The 15,384-nt window shown below is 46.3% G+C and overlaps 1 protein-coding gene across 2 annotated transcripts in view; it reads left to right on the top strand.

Moving 5' to 3' along the window:
• Positions 1 to 11,408, top strand: part of KSR2 (kinase suppressor of ras 2) — a gene marked incomplete at its 3' end in the record, with an annotated part of 189,408 nt that extends 178,000 nt beyond the window's left edge. The window contains exons 15-18 of one of the 2 annotated variants that reach the window (XM_081841790.1): positions 1,565 to 1,696; positions 4,924 to 5,053; positions 6,079 to 6,212; positions 8,716 to 11,408. In XM_081841790.1, the coding sequence (XP_081697916.1) occupies positions 1,565 to 1,696; positions 4,924 to 5,053; positions 6,079 to 6,212; positions 8,716 to 8,722 (403 nt within the window). Of the gene's footprint in view, positions 1 to 1,564; positions 1,697 to 4,923; positions 5,054 to 6,078; positions 6,217 to 8,715 lie in introns of those variants that run through there. The other variant, XM_081841791.1, reaches the window with a different exon arrangement.
• Positions 11,409 to 15,384: the final 3,976 nt, after the last annotated feature.

Raw genomic sequence — 15,384 nt, forward strand, 5'->3', positions numbered from 1 at the left:
TACAGTAGCATATTCTCATTGGCTCTTTCAGTTTTTTAAACCAGAAAGCGAGCAGGGTGACCCCAAATATATATATATAGAGAGAGAGAGAGAGAGAAGAAGAAGAAGGCAGCTTACTGTTTCTTAAAGGTTTTATTTGGCTTTAAAGCAATGCTTACAAGATTAGCGTTATCTTTTTCTGAGAGACCTGCAGATGTATTCTTCATAATCCTAGGGAAAGTTACTTATCTAGTCATTCATTTGCAGTATTTTTCAGTATTTTTAATACTAAAGTTAATACTAATTTAATACCAATTTCATACTAATTTCTGTATTTTTCAGTAGTGATACTTTTATTTAGTTACTTTAATGATATTAATTTTAAATCAATAAATCAATACATTTAAATCAGGCTTCCTCAACCTTGGCCCTCCAGATGTTTTGAGACTACAATTCCCATCATCCCTGACCACTGATCCCTCTAGCTAGGGATCATGGGAGTTGTAGGCCAAAAACATCTGGAGGGCCGAGTTTGCACCACGGAAGGAAGCCTGATTTCAATGATAGTCATGGAGCCCCAGACTTCTCTGCTTAGCCTCTGGAACTTTCTCAGACCATACCCCCTATCCTCAGGCCACACCCCTTGTTGGTGCTGCTTTACAGCCTCCATGAGTGCTTATTACTTAGTCAGAATATGTACTTATTTATTTTATTCCGGCATACGTAGGATATAAACAGAAACAAGAACAATGAATGTAACATACCTTCCAACAAAAACATTTTACTGGGTTGCCCCAGCCACTCTGAGAGGCTTCCAATATATATAAAAATGTAATAAAACATTAAACATTAAAAAAACCTCCCAATACAGAATTGCCTTCAGATGGTTCGGGGGTCAGATAACTTTATACCCTCCAACATTTCTCCAAGGAAAATAGAGATGTCCTAAGGAAAAGCGGGACATTTTGGGATCAAATCAGAAACCGGGATGGCTTCTCTAAATCAGGGACGTCTCTGAAAAATAGGGAAACTTGGAGGGTCAGATGTAATAATATAACAATGCCAGACAAAAGACAGGGTAAAGAGGTGCGTCTTCAGCATTCACCAAAAGCTGTACGATGAAGGTGCCAGATGGATCTCTGTGGGGAGGGAGTTCCACTGCTTTGGAGACAACACAGAAAAGGCCCTGTTCTGGGCCACAACCCCCTCAGCCTCTGTTGGTAGTGGAACAACCGAGAGGACCCCCTCTGCTGATCTTAGGAGCCAGGAACATTTGTGGACAAAGAGGCAGACTTTTGGGTATGAGAGAAACTGTAATAGACAGATTCACCAACCTGCTACTTGTAACACCCATCTTTACCTGGAAACAAAGAAATATGTCAATCTCCATAGCAATATGCCATTGCATTATGTTATAATCTTAACATAAACTGCTGTGTGAGGTCATTTGGAAAAATGGCATATATACACTGTGAATAATTAAATTCATAAATGGTAAAATGGTAAGATAAATTGAAATGTGTGGAAATGCCAAGACCAACAACAGGCTCCCTGACTGGATGTTTCTCTCTGTCTCTCTCTGTAGGAGAGAAAACAAACTGCGGATCCAGAACGGCTGGTTATGCCATTTAGCCCCGGAGATCATCCACCAGCTCTCACCTGACACAGAAGAAGACAAGCTTCCTTTCTCCAAGCACTCAGATGTCTTTGCCCTTGGGTAGGTGTCTTTGTTGCGTGGGGGTGAGTTGGGGTGGTGGCAACGGAATGCAGTGGGTCAATGTGTTTGTACCAGGCTCATGTGCCCACCGAAGAGATGAGCAAACTTGGGTCCCATCTGCACTGCACATTTAAAGCAGTTATCATCCCACTTTGAACAGGCATAGCTTCCTCCAAAGAAACCTGGGAGCTGTAGTTCGCGAAGGGTGCTGAGAGTTGTTAGGAGGTCCCCTTCGCAGAGCTACAATTCTCAGGGTTCCCTGGGAAAAGGGACTGGTTGTTAAACCACTCTGGGAATAATAAAGGGTCTCTTAACAGCTCTCAGCACCCTTAGCTGACTCTTCTCTTGCCCTTGGAGTGTTCACCAGCCAGTGTGGTGTAGTGGTTAAGAGCGGTGGACTCGTAATCTGGGGAACCGGGTTCGATTCCCCGCTCCTCCACATGCAGCTGCTGAGTGACCTTGGGCTAGTTACACTTCTCTGAAGTCTATCAGCCTCACAGAGTGTTTGTTGTGGGGGAGGAAGGGAAAGGAGAATGTTAGTCGCTTTGAGACTCTTTAGGGTAGTGATAAAGTGGGATATCAATTCCAAACTCCTCCTTCTTCCTTTGCACTACCCTGAGATGTTTTTGGCTAGATGGAATGTGTCCTAGATCTCTGATCTAGATCTTGCTTGGGTGCATGGAGTATAGAGAGGGGTGGGACAAGCCTATGGTATTACACACATGCCTACAAATGCACATATTGGTGAAAATGATGTATGGAAGTGCATACAATTGCTTGCAAACAATTCCTCAAAACTGCATGTGTTTGTTAGGAGAAATTTGCACAAAAATGCTGGTGAATTTTCACAAGGCACTAAAAACAGATAAAAGTGAATTGTAGGTTGCTGAAGAAATGCGGAGAACTGAATTTTGACAGTAGAACAGACTCCGTAGGGGGGTGGCGGACTCTCTTTGTAAGCAGAGGTTGGGTGACCGTCTGTCAGGCATGCTTTAATTAAAAATGCCTGCATTGCAGGGGGTTGGACTAGATGATCCTCGGGACCCCTTCCAACTTTACAGTTCTATGATTCTATTATCCCATCCCTGCTGCTAATATACTGGCAACATTAGCATGCATCCCCAGATGTTGGGGCAAGACAAGTGGGGGGCGGGATAGTTGAGTCTTGTGCAAGGATAGACGTCTCTTGGGTGAATGTCCTGAACAGAAAAAGTTTAGGAGCTACAGTGCAAAACTGTGGGCATTGTGTCTCCCCAATGTACTTTTCATTTGTGTGATTAATTGCCCTGCTCTGTAGCAGAGGGAGGTGGAGACATCCCTTTTGTAAGCAGTCCTATTGCCCTCTGATGATATCTTTGTTCAGGCACAGAGAAGACTATAGCTTTTTATTCGATGGATTAATTTTCCCCTACTCCACTGTGATAGACACCTTAAAGAGCGCAGTGTTGAAGCGATTAGCTTATACTGAGTTCTTATCTGATAGCTCAGTTTCATCCAAAAAATACAGCAATTAAACCCAGTATATGCTTTCAGTATAACTTTAACCAAAAATACAGCGGGGGAAAGTAATTATAGGATTTTTTAAAAAATCAGACTAAGCTCCTAGCAAACTTTTTCAATTTGAAAGTTTGCATAGAAAAAGCACCAGGCTTTTTTTATTTTTTTAAAAAAACACAAAGTAACAGGCGCTTGGTTCAAAATGGCTGCTATTTTTCAGCAAACTTTGTATGATTCCACAAAGGGCGAACCACAGGGGTTGTCAAGCCTTTGGGGGCTTCTGACACAGGTTGCAATCTTAGAAAGCATCATGTCGCACGAGGGCTGCTGTGAAGGGGAAGGCATGGCAAGTCACAAAATGGCTGCTGTGGGGACATGGCATATAACAAAATGGCTGCCACATCTAAACAGAAAAGTGACAGAACCACAAAATTCCCCCTCACAAGTCCATACCCCCACACCCCAATCTGTATCACAGGAATGAGAATACAGTGGTACTTTGGTTCTCAAACTTAATCTGTTCGGGAAGTCTGTTCCAAAACCAAAGTGTTCCAAAACCAAGGCGTGCTTTCCCATAGAAAGTAATGCAAAATGGATTAATCCATTCCAGACTTTTGAAAACAACCTGGAAAACAGCAATTTAACATGAATTTTACTATCTAACGAGACCATTGATCCATAAAGTGAAAGCAAGTAACAATGTACTGCAGTCACACAATCAATCAATCAATCAATCAGTAACTGAACTGGATCACAAAAACAACAAAAAAGCCGCAAAAACAAAAACACAAAATAAATAGCAATAACGGACAGACTCTCAAATTGGAAGTGTGGCACTCAAAATGGAAGTGTGGCACTCAAATTGGAACAGTAACTCTCAAAAGAGAGCACACTGAGCTTCCGAAAAAAGTTCGCAAACAGGAACACTTACTTCTTGGTTTGCTGTGTTTAGGTTCCAAGTTGTTTGAGTAACCAAGGTACCACTGTACAGATCAAGCAGGATGTTGATACAGATCCATGGAAAAGCAGTCATTCAGAAAACAGACAATTTTACCCAACCCACGCTTCAGATGTAGACTGGATATGGAAACTGAAACAAAGTTGTCCCTTGAAATCTGCACTTCTGTGGATTTTCATGCTGCAGTACTCTAGCCAAATAATGCATAAATTATTAGTGAAACTTTTGCATACAAAAATGTGGATGCTAGAATAAATGTACAGTAAAATGTGGACAACTTTTCCCGAGGACTTACAGGAAAAAAATAATTCTTGCAAACTGATATGGCAATGTGGAGAACTGAACTTAAAAGAGGAAACATGCTCCTAAACATGGAAGCTCAATTCTGCAGCTATTCACTCGTTTAACGTTCCTCATCAAGTATAAATGATAAGAGCTGCCTTGTACTGCTGAGTCGCACCAAATGGGTCTGACCAGCACAGTTCCTGGAAATGTACTGTAGGCTCGTAGACTTATTAGGAGAGCTGATTGATTGCATACCCTCCAACATTTCTCCTATGAAAATAGGGACATCCCATTCCATAATGATTATTTCACTATTTATGCCCTGGGGAGAGTCCCGAAGGGCCATTTTGGCCCAAGAGACCTGAAGGTCCCCATCACTCGACAGGGATGATGGCGCAACCCCACACCTGAGCTCTGGGAGTCTCTGCAGATGTCACAGAGAGGTGTAAGGTTTGTGCGTTACTAACGCTGCTTTCTCTCCCAACAGCACCATCTGGTATGAACTGCATGCTCGGGAATGGCCATTCAAGACGCAGCCTGCCGAGGCCATAATTTGGCAAGTTGGCCGAGGGATGAAGCCGAATCTCAGCCAGATTGGCATGGGCAAGGAGATCTCAGTAGGTGGTTTGGCGCTCTTTGAAAGGGGGAGGGAAGGCAGAGAGACTTGGAAAAATGTTGATATTTGCTCATCTTGGTGACTCACAGATCGGGGGAAGGGAGAGAAATTCAATTCAGGTCTTGTTTAGAGGCGAATCAATCCGTTTTGCACTTTCCGATACAATACAAGGGTTGAAATGCAACCATCTTTCAAGGGTCACACTCACTCAGATTTGGGGATGCCATGCTCAAACCAGCTAGGCTTTCCAAAAATGCATATTTTAGGGTATAGCATGCATGAAAACAAAGGTATTTATGAAAATAAGAGATAAAGATGGTCCCTATTAAGAAAAACTGATTGCAAAAATGTGTGCACTACTTAAAACTGAATACAAAATATGTGTTCATTAGGGAGAAACTATCACCAAAATGTTGATAGATTTTCATGATCAAGCTTTAACTTTTGTGCAAGGTGCCCCATGGGAGTCAGATTTTCTGGAAAGGAGATTTAAGGAAACCCCGGGGATTGGTAGCCGCTGGCTAGAAGACACCATACTTTACATTTTACATTGTGTTATGAGTTTTTGGGGAGGGGGAAAGATGGGTGTGTGCAGAGACCTTTCTAACCCCTGGATCCAGCAAGTGTTAAAACTAGCTTCCTGATGAGGTGATCGCCTGGGTAATGGGCCATTAGGAGAACAAAGGAAATGGACTTATGTGAGACAGCAAATGGTTGGAGGGACCCCTTCCCTCAACTGGCTGGTAGTTAGAAAAAGGCAAAGGCAAATGTTGAGAGCTGGAAATAATGTGTGCTAGAAGCAAAGCAGCAAGCTGGGTACTGAGAGAGACAGAACAACACTTGATTTCTGCTGGAGTCCAAGGCTGCGGCTATGGGAGAAAAAGAGAGAGACCCTTTTGGGGTGGTAATGCTGTGAGCCCCTCCATCGTTGGCTCAGTTTGCATATATGTGTAAATAAACCACACGTGGACATGTGCCCATGCACTCTCCTCCTTTGCACATCCTTTCCTTCCCATTGCCTTGCAGGACATCCTTCTCTTTTGCTGGGCCTTCGAGCAAGAGGAACGGCCGACCTTCACCAAGCTGATGGAGATGCTGGAGAAATTGCCAAAGCGGAACCGTCGCCTTTCTCACCCCGGACACTTCTGGAAGTCAGCAGAGTAAGACCGACATCCTCGGAGCAGAGGAAGCTCCTGGGCTGATCATTTGTCTCTTCAATTTGGCATTGTCTACACTGACCGGCAGGGTCGCGGGTGACGTTGTGGGTTAAACCACAGAGCCTAGGACTTGCCGATCAGAAGGTCAGCGGTTTGAATCCCCGCAACGGGGTGAGCTCCCGTTGCTCGGTCCCTGCTCCTGCTAACCTAGCAGTTCGAAAGCATGTCAAAGTGCAAGTAGATAAATAGGTACCGCTCCGGCAGGAAGGTAAAGGGCATTTCCATGCACTGCTCTGGTTCTCCAGAAGTGGCTTAGTCATGCTGGCCACATGACCCGGAAGCTGTACGCCAGCTCCCTCGGCCAGTAAAGCGAGATGAGCACCGCAACCCCAGAGTCGGTCACGACTGGACTTAATGATCAGGGGTTCCTTTATCTTTACCTTTACAGTGACCGGCAGCTGCTCTCTAGGATTTCAGGCAGGGAGTCTCTCACAGCCAGATCTGGCAATGCCGGGGATCAAACTTGGCAGCTTCTGCGTGCAGATCAGATGCTATGCCACTGAGTTACAGGGTTTACATATGCACTATACAGTGGAACCTTGGTTCCTGAACTTAACCCGTTCCAGAAGTCCATTCGACTCCCAAAACCGTTCGAAAACCAAGGCACAGCTTCCGATTGGCTGCAGGAGCTTCCTGCACTCAAGTGGAAGGTGCGTTGGATGTCCAGCTTCTGAAAAACGTTCAAAAACTGGAACACCTACTTCTGAGTTTTTCTGCATCCGGGAGCCAATTCGTTCGTCAACTAAGCCGTTCAAGAACCAAGGTTCCACTGTACATTTAAAGCACTAGGAGGTGACATTGCAGGAGGTTGGGCTACCCTTTGGTAGATATTACAGCTGTCTCCTGATGGTTAAAGAACAGAAGGGCTGCAGTGACAAACATATGTGTTTAAGGAGGAAGTTCCTTGACTGGAATGTCTCGACGGACAGAAGTACACTCTGCAGGCACTCACTTGCTTCTTCCTTGATAAATCCTCATGTTGCTGAGCTGGGTATTTTGAGCAGGTTGCAAGGCAGTTCCAACTGGGGTCCAGTTAAGCCATCAGCTTGCACAGACATTTATGTCAAGGGCTTATCAGCAGCCCAGCAATGATAAAATAGCTGGCTTTAGGAATTCTAGCCGAGGCCGCCTGGTGCTTGCCTCCAGCGCCACTCACTGCGCTGACAGATCTCCCTCGGGTATAAATTTGGGGCTGTCCCCAACACACACTCACATCCGTTGCTAAGCCAACTGCCTGCTCACAGCTTGAAGTGAGCATTGCAAGATGTTTCTTCTCCTTCCCGGGCTCAGAGCTTGGGGAGGGCTTTCAAGAGGGGAAGAGAGAGAGAGGCCTTTGAGCAGGAACTGTGCCTGTTGCAAAAATTCTTTCCACCCCAGACTTTCTGCTAAGCAAATAACTAAGAGCCAATGTGGTGCAGTGATTGGAGGGTTGGGCTTGGGAAACCAGGGTTCGAATCTCCACCCCACCCTGCCCTTGGGCCAGTCACTGCCTCTTAGCATAACCTATCTCAAAGGGTTGTTATGAGGATAAAATTATGGGGGAGGGGATCATGTATACCACCTTGAGCTCCTTGAAGAAAAAATTGGGACAGAAATGAAATTAGATAGGTAGGTCAGTAGGTAGAGCTTTTTGGAAGACCGGGCCAATGGTCCACACACTTTTATATATATATTAAAAAATCTCTTATTTATTTATTTATTTCATAAAATTTATATAACATGTGATTATATATTTTTTTAAATCCCTCAAATAATTGTCATAAATTTTTAAAAAGAAAGTCAGTGAAAACAGATGAAAGCAACTATTTAAAATTTAAAACATTTAAATATAATTAAAATCAACGATAAGCTAAAAACCACATCAAAATACCTGTCTGGATAGGCTTGCCAAAACAAAAAAAAAATGTTTTTATCAGACACCAAAAAGAGAACAATGAATCCAGCTGCCTGATGTCAATAGGCAGGGAGTTCCAAAGTGTGATTGGAAGCTCGATAATAATAATAATAATAATAATTGGAGTTCTTTCCGATTATTAGGACCAGCGGTTTTGGGATTGGCATTATCGAGCAAAAAGACTGGCACCATGGTCAACGAAATAAATACCCCACAAACACACAGTGAGGTTGGTGCATTAAGGCAAGTGGGGCAATGCCCCACCAACCTTAGTTGGCTCCCACCAACCTGCCTTCTGGTTTACCACCAAATCAGGGGGATAGCACTGCTCGTCCGCTTCCTCCTCCTCCTCCTTAGTCTCAGCATTGCCCCTTGTAGAACTCACAAATCTAGCATCAGTTGGCTCAGCCTGCCACTGGCTCTGGTGCCACCTAGTGTTGGGCTCCCTGCTTTCTACCCTACCCAGGATGCAGTGAGATGAGCCTCCAAAGGGATTGCATTGTCTCATTTGCTCCATCCTGTTTCACCTTCCTTCTCTCTGCTTCCTTCCAGGCTGTGATGGATGGCTCAAAATGACGGTGCCTTTCGTACGCTTTTCTTCCTCTCCTCGACCACCACCACCACCTCCTCCTCCTCTTCTCCTTGTTCTGCGAGAAGGCCGGAGCAGGGAAGCGAAGCTTGGGAGCACTCCCGAGGACAAGGAGACATGGCCTCGCTCTGGTCTCTGGAAGGGGGAGCGCCTCCTGGCTAGCCGGAGGAGCACCACGCTCTGCTGGGGGTCCAGAAGGATCCCATGAGCGGGTGAAAATCAGGTTCGATGCCAGATAGCCCCTGCCAGGCAAGCGGCAGAAGGGGGTGCCCTCTGCTCGCCCCCAGGGTGCGAAAGACATTGGAGGGCCAGTTGGCGGCAGGTGGTCTTTGAAACCCTCCCCAGTGGTGATTCTTGCTTAAGTGGGGGCAACAAACTTCATCAGACTGTCAAAGGTTCTTAGGACCTCGCCAGCACCCTCTGAAACCAACGGAGGAGAGGGATAGAAAGAGTGTGTGTAATATTTTGTTTTTGTTTCGTATTATCCTGTTTCATTGCACCTAGTGGTGGAAGTGAGGTTTTCAGCTGTTTCCCAACATAGGGGTGTGTGGTGTGTGTGTGTGGTTTATTTGGGGAAAGAGGCCTTGTCTCTAGAACCTTTCAAGAACTCCTAAAGCCTCAGGCCCTCGGAGATCTAATGTGGTCCTCTGAGCCTCTCTGCTTGGCCCTTGGAACTCTGCCCAGACCACGCCTCCAAGGCCACACCCCTCTCTGCCCCCTGCTGTGCCCCCCCCCATTGGTTAATTTTCCCTGGCCGGAATGTGTCCTTGAATGGTGGTAATACCTCTCCCTTGCCTGGATGGAAAGTTGAGGGTGCACATGGACTTTTGGTCACACCCACCACTGGTATGTGGCCCTCAGAAGGTTGTGCACAGGGGAATGTGGCCCTCAAGCTGAGAAAGGTTCCGTCCATGCCATCAGTGATGGTATATTTATTGTTTCAGCCCTACTTCACTGTCTCTGTTGCTTCATCTCTCTCTCTCTCTCAGTTACACATGCCAGATGTCAGGGTGTGAGAACAGGATGCTAGACTAAATTGAACCCATGGATTGGCCTGATCCAGCAAGGCCATTATTATGAGGTCTCCTCCAACTGTATGATTCCCAAATTTGCCAAGAAGCTATTTCACCAGGAATAATTCGTTCTCCTTTTTGAAAGCTGTCACCAGCTCAGCACTTAAGTGCTGGAGAGTTGGCTAGCTTCCTGTTGATGGACTGGGAACAACAAACCCTCTTCCTGCTCTTTTAGCACCTCGACTCCCCAGAGGAACATGCTGGTCTCCACAGTCGTTTCTTAGCCCTTGTCGGCTGGCAGATATTCAGCATGGTGAGAAGCGAGGCAAGACGATCAGGATGCCCCAACAGAGAGGCAGTGCAGGATCTTCAGGAACAGCAAATTGGTGCAGAGACGTGGCCACTGTCGGTAGCACACCCACATGGGAGCAGGTATGCGTGTCTCTCTCTCTGTGTGTGTCTCAAGCTCTTGTGCAAAAGCAAATCATTCCGCTATAGGTGGCACAGAGCAACTGCTTTGGTTATGCTGATGGTGGTACTTCACTAGCTAGCTAAAGTCATTACCTTAATTAAGTGACTGGCTTGGCAAGCTTGCTGTTATGCATTCCTCCCCTACAGATACAGGACCCCAAGGATTAGAAGAGACTCGGGGCATCATGCAGACTGACCCCCCCCCAGCAAACTCATAATAGTGTGCATAAACGATGGTCATATCTTATGTGAATTAATCGGCATGTGCCTTGTGTTCAGACCAGGGTTTCCCCAACTTGGGTCTCCAGCTGATTTTGGACTACAACTCCCATCATCCCTGACCGATGGTCCCACTAGCTAGGGATGATGGGAGTTGTAGTCCCCCAAAACAGCTGGAGACCCAAGTTGGGGAAACCCTGGTTTAGACCCACAGCATGTGGTGGCAGAAACCCTAGAAGCTGACATTGTCGAAAGATGCGGAGAAGCCTCTCTGTGAAGGCTGGTTAGGAGAAGCCCAGCCCAACTGCCTGAAATCGAGAGGGGGCGGGTGGGGAGGGGGAAAGTTCTGCAGCTCATCGAGGCAGATCTGTAAATAAACCCACGTCTCTATGGAGCCTGCACATAAATCTGAGCTACCGGATGACCCGTGCCCCTCCCTCGGATCTCCTATTAGATGGCATTGTGGTGATTTCCCTTATATTCTGAAGAGGGGGCTATTTTTACACTGGATAAATATCAGTCGATAAAAGCTGGGGTTAAAGAGGGCTGGTGGGGGGAGGGGCTACATAGCAAAGATCAGGGAAGGGTGTAGAGAAAAAAAATTAAAAGATTTCTTATGATTAATGAAGACTTTCAAAAATAAGAATGCCCGGTGCAACTGATAGGCTGGCATCCTATCAATTCATGGAAATTCATGCCGAGTGCTAGACAACTCCCTCCCCTTCTGCACCATTGTGTAGCAGATGGTCTCCTCTTGAACTCCTGGTTCTACCCACCAGCACATCCAAAATCACCGGCAGTTTTTGCTGCTTCCAACCTCCCCACTGGTTCTGGATCCAGGGAGTGAGAACTGAGAAGAGGCACGAGAACCTAAAGGCAGCCCTGCTGGCTCAGCATCCTGTTCTTACACAATAGCCAAGTAACCACCTTTACGAAGCCCACAGGCAAGACCTGAGCTCTCCCTTGCTTTTTGCATTTCCTTTCAACAGTGGATGCAGAATATAGCCCTCGTGGCTAGTAGCCACAGATAGCCTTTTCTTCCTCCATGAACTTGTCGAATCCTCTTTTGGTGGCTGTTGGTGCTTCTTGTGGAAGGGGGTTCCATGGGCTTCATTGGGTGACTGTCTGACGATAGCCTAAGCAGAGCTTTCCTGGATCAGGCCATCTAGTCCAGCATCCTTTTAGCACAGTAGTCGGCTAGATGCCCCAATGGGAAAGCCCACAAGCAAGGCCCTCAGCAGCGACAGTGGATAGGCTTTGCACTGGGAGTCCCGAGTTCAACTCCTGACATCTCCCCCTGGAAGAGCATGCAAAGCAAACATTGTATGTTTAAAGTTGCAAATTAATTTTTGTTTGGTCTTATGCAAGAGGTGTGTGGTCGCCAGGAGCTGGAGTCTAGCGTAGATGGGCAGTTGGTGCTAAAACACGGTGTCAGTGAAGTGAACTCTTTATTCGAGAAACCAGAATGCTGCAGGCCTAGTGATCCCAGTAGGTCTTGCTCCAACAAGGCAGTTGTGAGGACTGAAGGTCCCTGCCTTCCTGACGCTTCCTCAGGCTCCTCCTCTCCAAGGTCTTTCCCAAGTGACCTGCACACAACCCCCCTCTGCTGTGCCCTCTTAATTTCTCTGCGTGGTTTAGGAGACCAGGGAAGGGGGGAGCTGGTCGCAGCAGGAGGGGGAGACTCCCTGGCTTCTTCAGCAGCCAGCCTTGCTCTCTCCTGACCGTACTCCCCTCCTGCCTCCATTTCTGCCTCTGATTCTGGGCTGCTGTCTGCCACAGCCTCTTCCTGCTCACTAAACCCTGTTGCCCCTTCAGTTTCTGACACCTCCTCCCATCTGCTCCCTCTTCTCCCTCTGACCAATTAGCGTCCTCCCACCACCAACCCCCTGGCTCTGAGCCTCCTTCCCTTGGGGGTGTCTCCCACCACTCTGCAGCCAGCCAGTCCATGCAGCGGTCAATTATTTGTTGTGAAGGGTCCAGAAGTTTCCTTCCAGTTGTTTGTTTGTTTGTTTTGTTTGTTTGTTTGTTACATTCATATCCTACCTTTTTCTCCAAGGAGCTCAAGCTGGTGTTCACGGTTCTCCTTGTTCGATCATCACAACAACCCTGTGAGTTAGGCCGAGAGTCAGCGACTGGCCCCCATGGCCACCCAGTGAGCTCCATGGCCGAGTGGGGAGATTTGAACCCTAGTCTCCCAGGTCCTAGTCTGACAGTCTAAATGCCACCTTGAGCTCCTTGGAGGAGAGGGGGCGGGGCTATAAATGTAATAGGTTTTTTTTGTTTAAAGGGAAGTGAGAATACGCTGCAACATTTTGCTGCAGCTCCCATTAGCTCAGTCCATTTGCAGCTCTTGAAGTTCCTGACATTCCGGATCTCAAACTCTAAACAAGAGACTCATGTGCAGATGTTAAGCCGGGAGGGCTTGAGGGTGACCAGGACATTTGAAACCTCTGCAAAACTCCAGGGATCCCATGCACCCTTGTTCTCAACGTCACCCTTGGAAACATGGTGCACATTGTGTGCGTGGGGTGGGGGGTGGGGTGGGGGTTACGACGTTATGAAAACACTGAGCATTGGGGAAACTTCATTGGCCGTTTCGACTCCATTATCTGTAAAATACACAGTTTCCACCTTCTGTACATATGAATATAGACTCACAACCTGTATGTATGTATGTATATGGCAACATGCATACGTATTTGCCAAATCTCAGACACTGTACAGGTTCTTTTTCTTCTTCTTCTTCTTAATTAATGGCTGCTTTTTGTTTTCTCTGTGTTGGTTCTGACTTGAGTGAGCTGTGGTACATCATTGCGGGCACAATCAAAAGTGGAAGCTCCCCTTTGCAAATCCCAGTAAAACAGAGCTGAGAATGAGCGATCCTGTGTGGCAGAGCTCTTACGCAGCTCCCATCCTTACAATCACAGAATCATAGTCACTCTGGCCAGTGACCAAAATAAACCAATTCATTCGCAGAATCATAGAGTTGGAAAGAGGCCTCCAAAGGTCATCTAGCCCAACCTGCGATGCAGGAATTGAAGCCTTCATTATTATTCAATCGCAGAATCCTTCCCCCCCCCCGCCACTCCAAAAGCATTTGCAACAGGATATGCATAGCAGAGCATTCCCCTGAGAATTGTGTCTCCCTCCCACTTTCCTTTAGAGATTTCTTTCTTTCTTTTTTTAAAAGAACATTATAAATAACTGTATATGGAATATAAATATATCTATTTTGTGGTGGTTGTTGCCGAATTCTCGTCACTGGAAAACTAACAAACCAACATTGACTCTAGTGCAAAGGGGGGGGGATCACGCAGAGAAAAAAATACCCCGCCCCAAACTCTGAACTGGAATGAAAATATAAGGCACGAGGGTTCTTCTTTGAGGATTGTAAATTTTGTACAGGACCATTTCTAAAAGTTTTCTACACTCGAAGGAAAAGTATTTATTATTTCTGCCGTCTGACTGGGGTGTGAGTTGCCGTGGACTGTAAAGAATAAAAATAATAAGAAAAATGGGTTGCTCTCTTCTTCTTTTTTCTCTTGTGCTTTTGTGTGGTGTTCGGTGAGGTTAATTCTGTATGACTTACTTATGCCAATAAAGACTTTGAAAATGATGCCATTCCATTCCATTCCTTTCTTTCTTTCGTTCCCACCCTCTGTATTTTTTAAGAATGGTATATTTTTTAAATTGGTTTTCAATGATGCCTAACAAAATATAAGCAGACAGCTTGCTTGCTTGCTTGCTTGCTTGCTTATTTAGATCCCACCTTTTTCTCCAAAGAGCTGAGGGCAGTGTAAATGGTTCTACCCCTCCTCATTTAATCCCCACAACAACCACCCTGCAAGGTAGGTTAGGCTACATATCTTTGAAGGTGACCCAGAAACGACAACTAATCCAGAACGCGGCAGCTAGACTGGTGACTGGGAGTGGCTGCCGAGACCATATAACACCGGTCCTGAAAGGCCTACATTGGCTCCCAGTATGTTTCCGAGCACAATTCAAAGTGTTGGTGCTGACCTTTAAAGCCCTACACCATGGGTAGGCAAACTAAGGCCTGGGGGCCAGATCCGGCCCAATCGTCTTCTCAATCCGGCCCACGGATGGTCAGGGAATCAGCGTGTTTTTACATGAGTAGAATGTGTCCTTTTATTTAAAATTAATCTCTGGGTTATTTGTGGGGCATAGGAATTTGTTCATCCCCCCCCAATATAGTCTGGCCCCCCACAAGGTCTGAGGGACAGTGGACCGACCCCGTGCTGAAAAAGTTTGCTGACCCTGCCCTAAACGGCCTCAGCCCAGTATACCCAAAGGAGCATCTCCACTCCCATCGTTCTACCTGGACACTCAGGTCCAGCTCCGAGGGCCTTCTGGCAGTTCCCTCACTGTGAGAAGTGAGGTTACAGGGTACCAGGCAGAGGGTCTTCTCGGTAGTGGTGCCCGCCCTGTGGAACGCCCTCCCATCAGATGTCAAAGAAATAAACAACTATCTGACTTTTTGAAGACATCTGAAAGCAGCCCTGTTTAAGGAGGTTTTTAATGTTTGATGTTTTGTTGTGTTTTTTAAAATCCTGTTGGAAGCTGCCCAGAGTGGCTGGGGAGGCCTGGCCAGATAGGTGGGGTATAAGTAATATTGTTGTTGTTGTTATTATTGTTATGAGAGGCAGTGGCTGGCCCAAGGTCACCCAGTGAGCTTTGTGCACAAATGGCCCAACTCAGTATAAAACAGATTCCTGAGTTGCTGTGGCTTCCTATGTGTTTGCTTAATGCGAAAGAAGTCCAAAGTGGGGAGTGGGATTGTCAGCAAAGGGGTAAACATGATGTCATTCATCTCAGGCAAGAAAACATGGAGGAAGGGAAGGTGTGGTGCTGACCTTCATTACCACTGATGCCGAAAATATTTTCAGCTTCCTCCTGGCATTTTGCATT

This window comes from Podarcis erhardii, assembly GCF_964252035.2.
Source record: "Podarcis erhardii genome assembly, chromosome: 15".
In the NCBI taxonomy this organism is placed as follows: domain Eukaryota; kingdom Metazoa; phylum Chordata; class Lepidosauria; order Squamata; family Lacertidae; genus Podarcis; species Podarcis erhardii.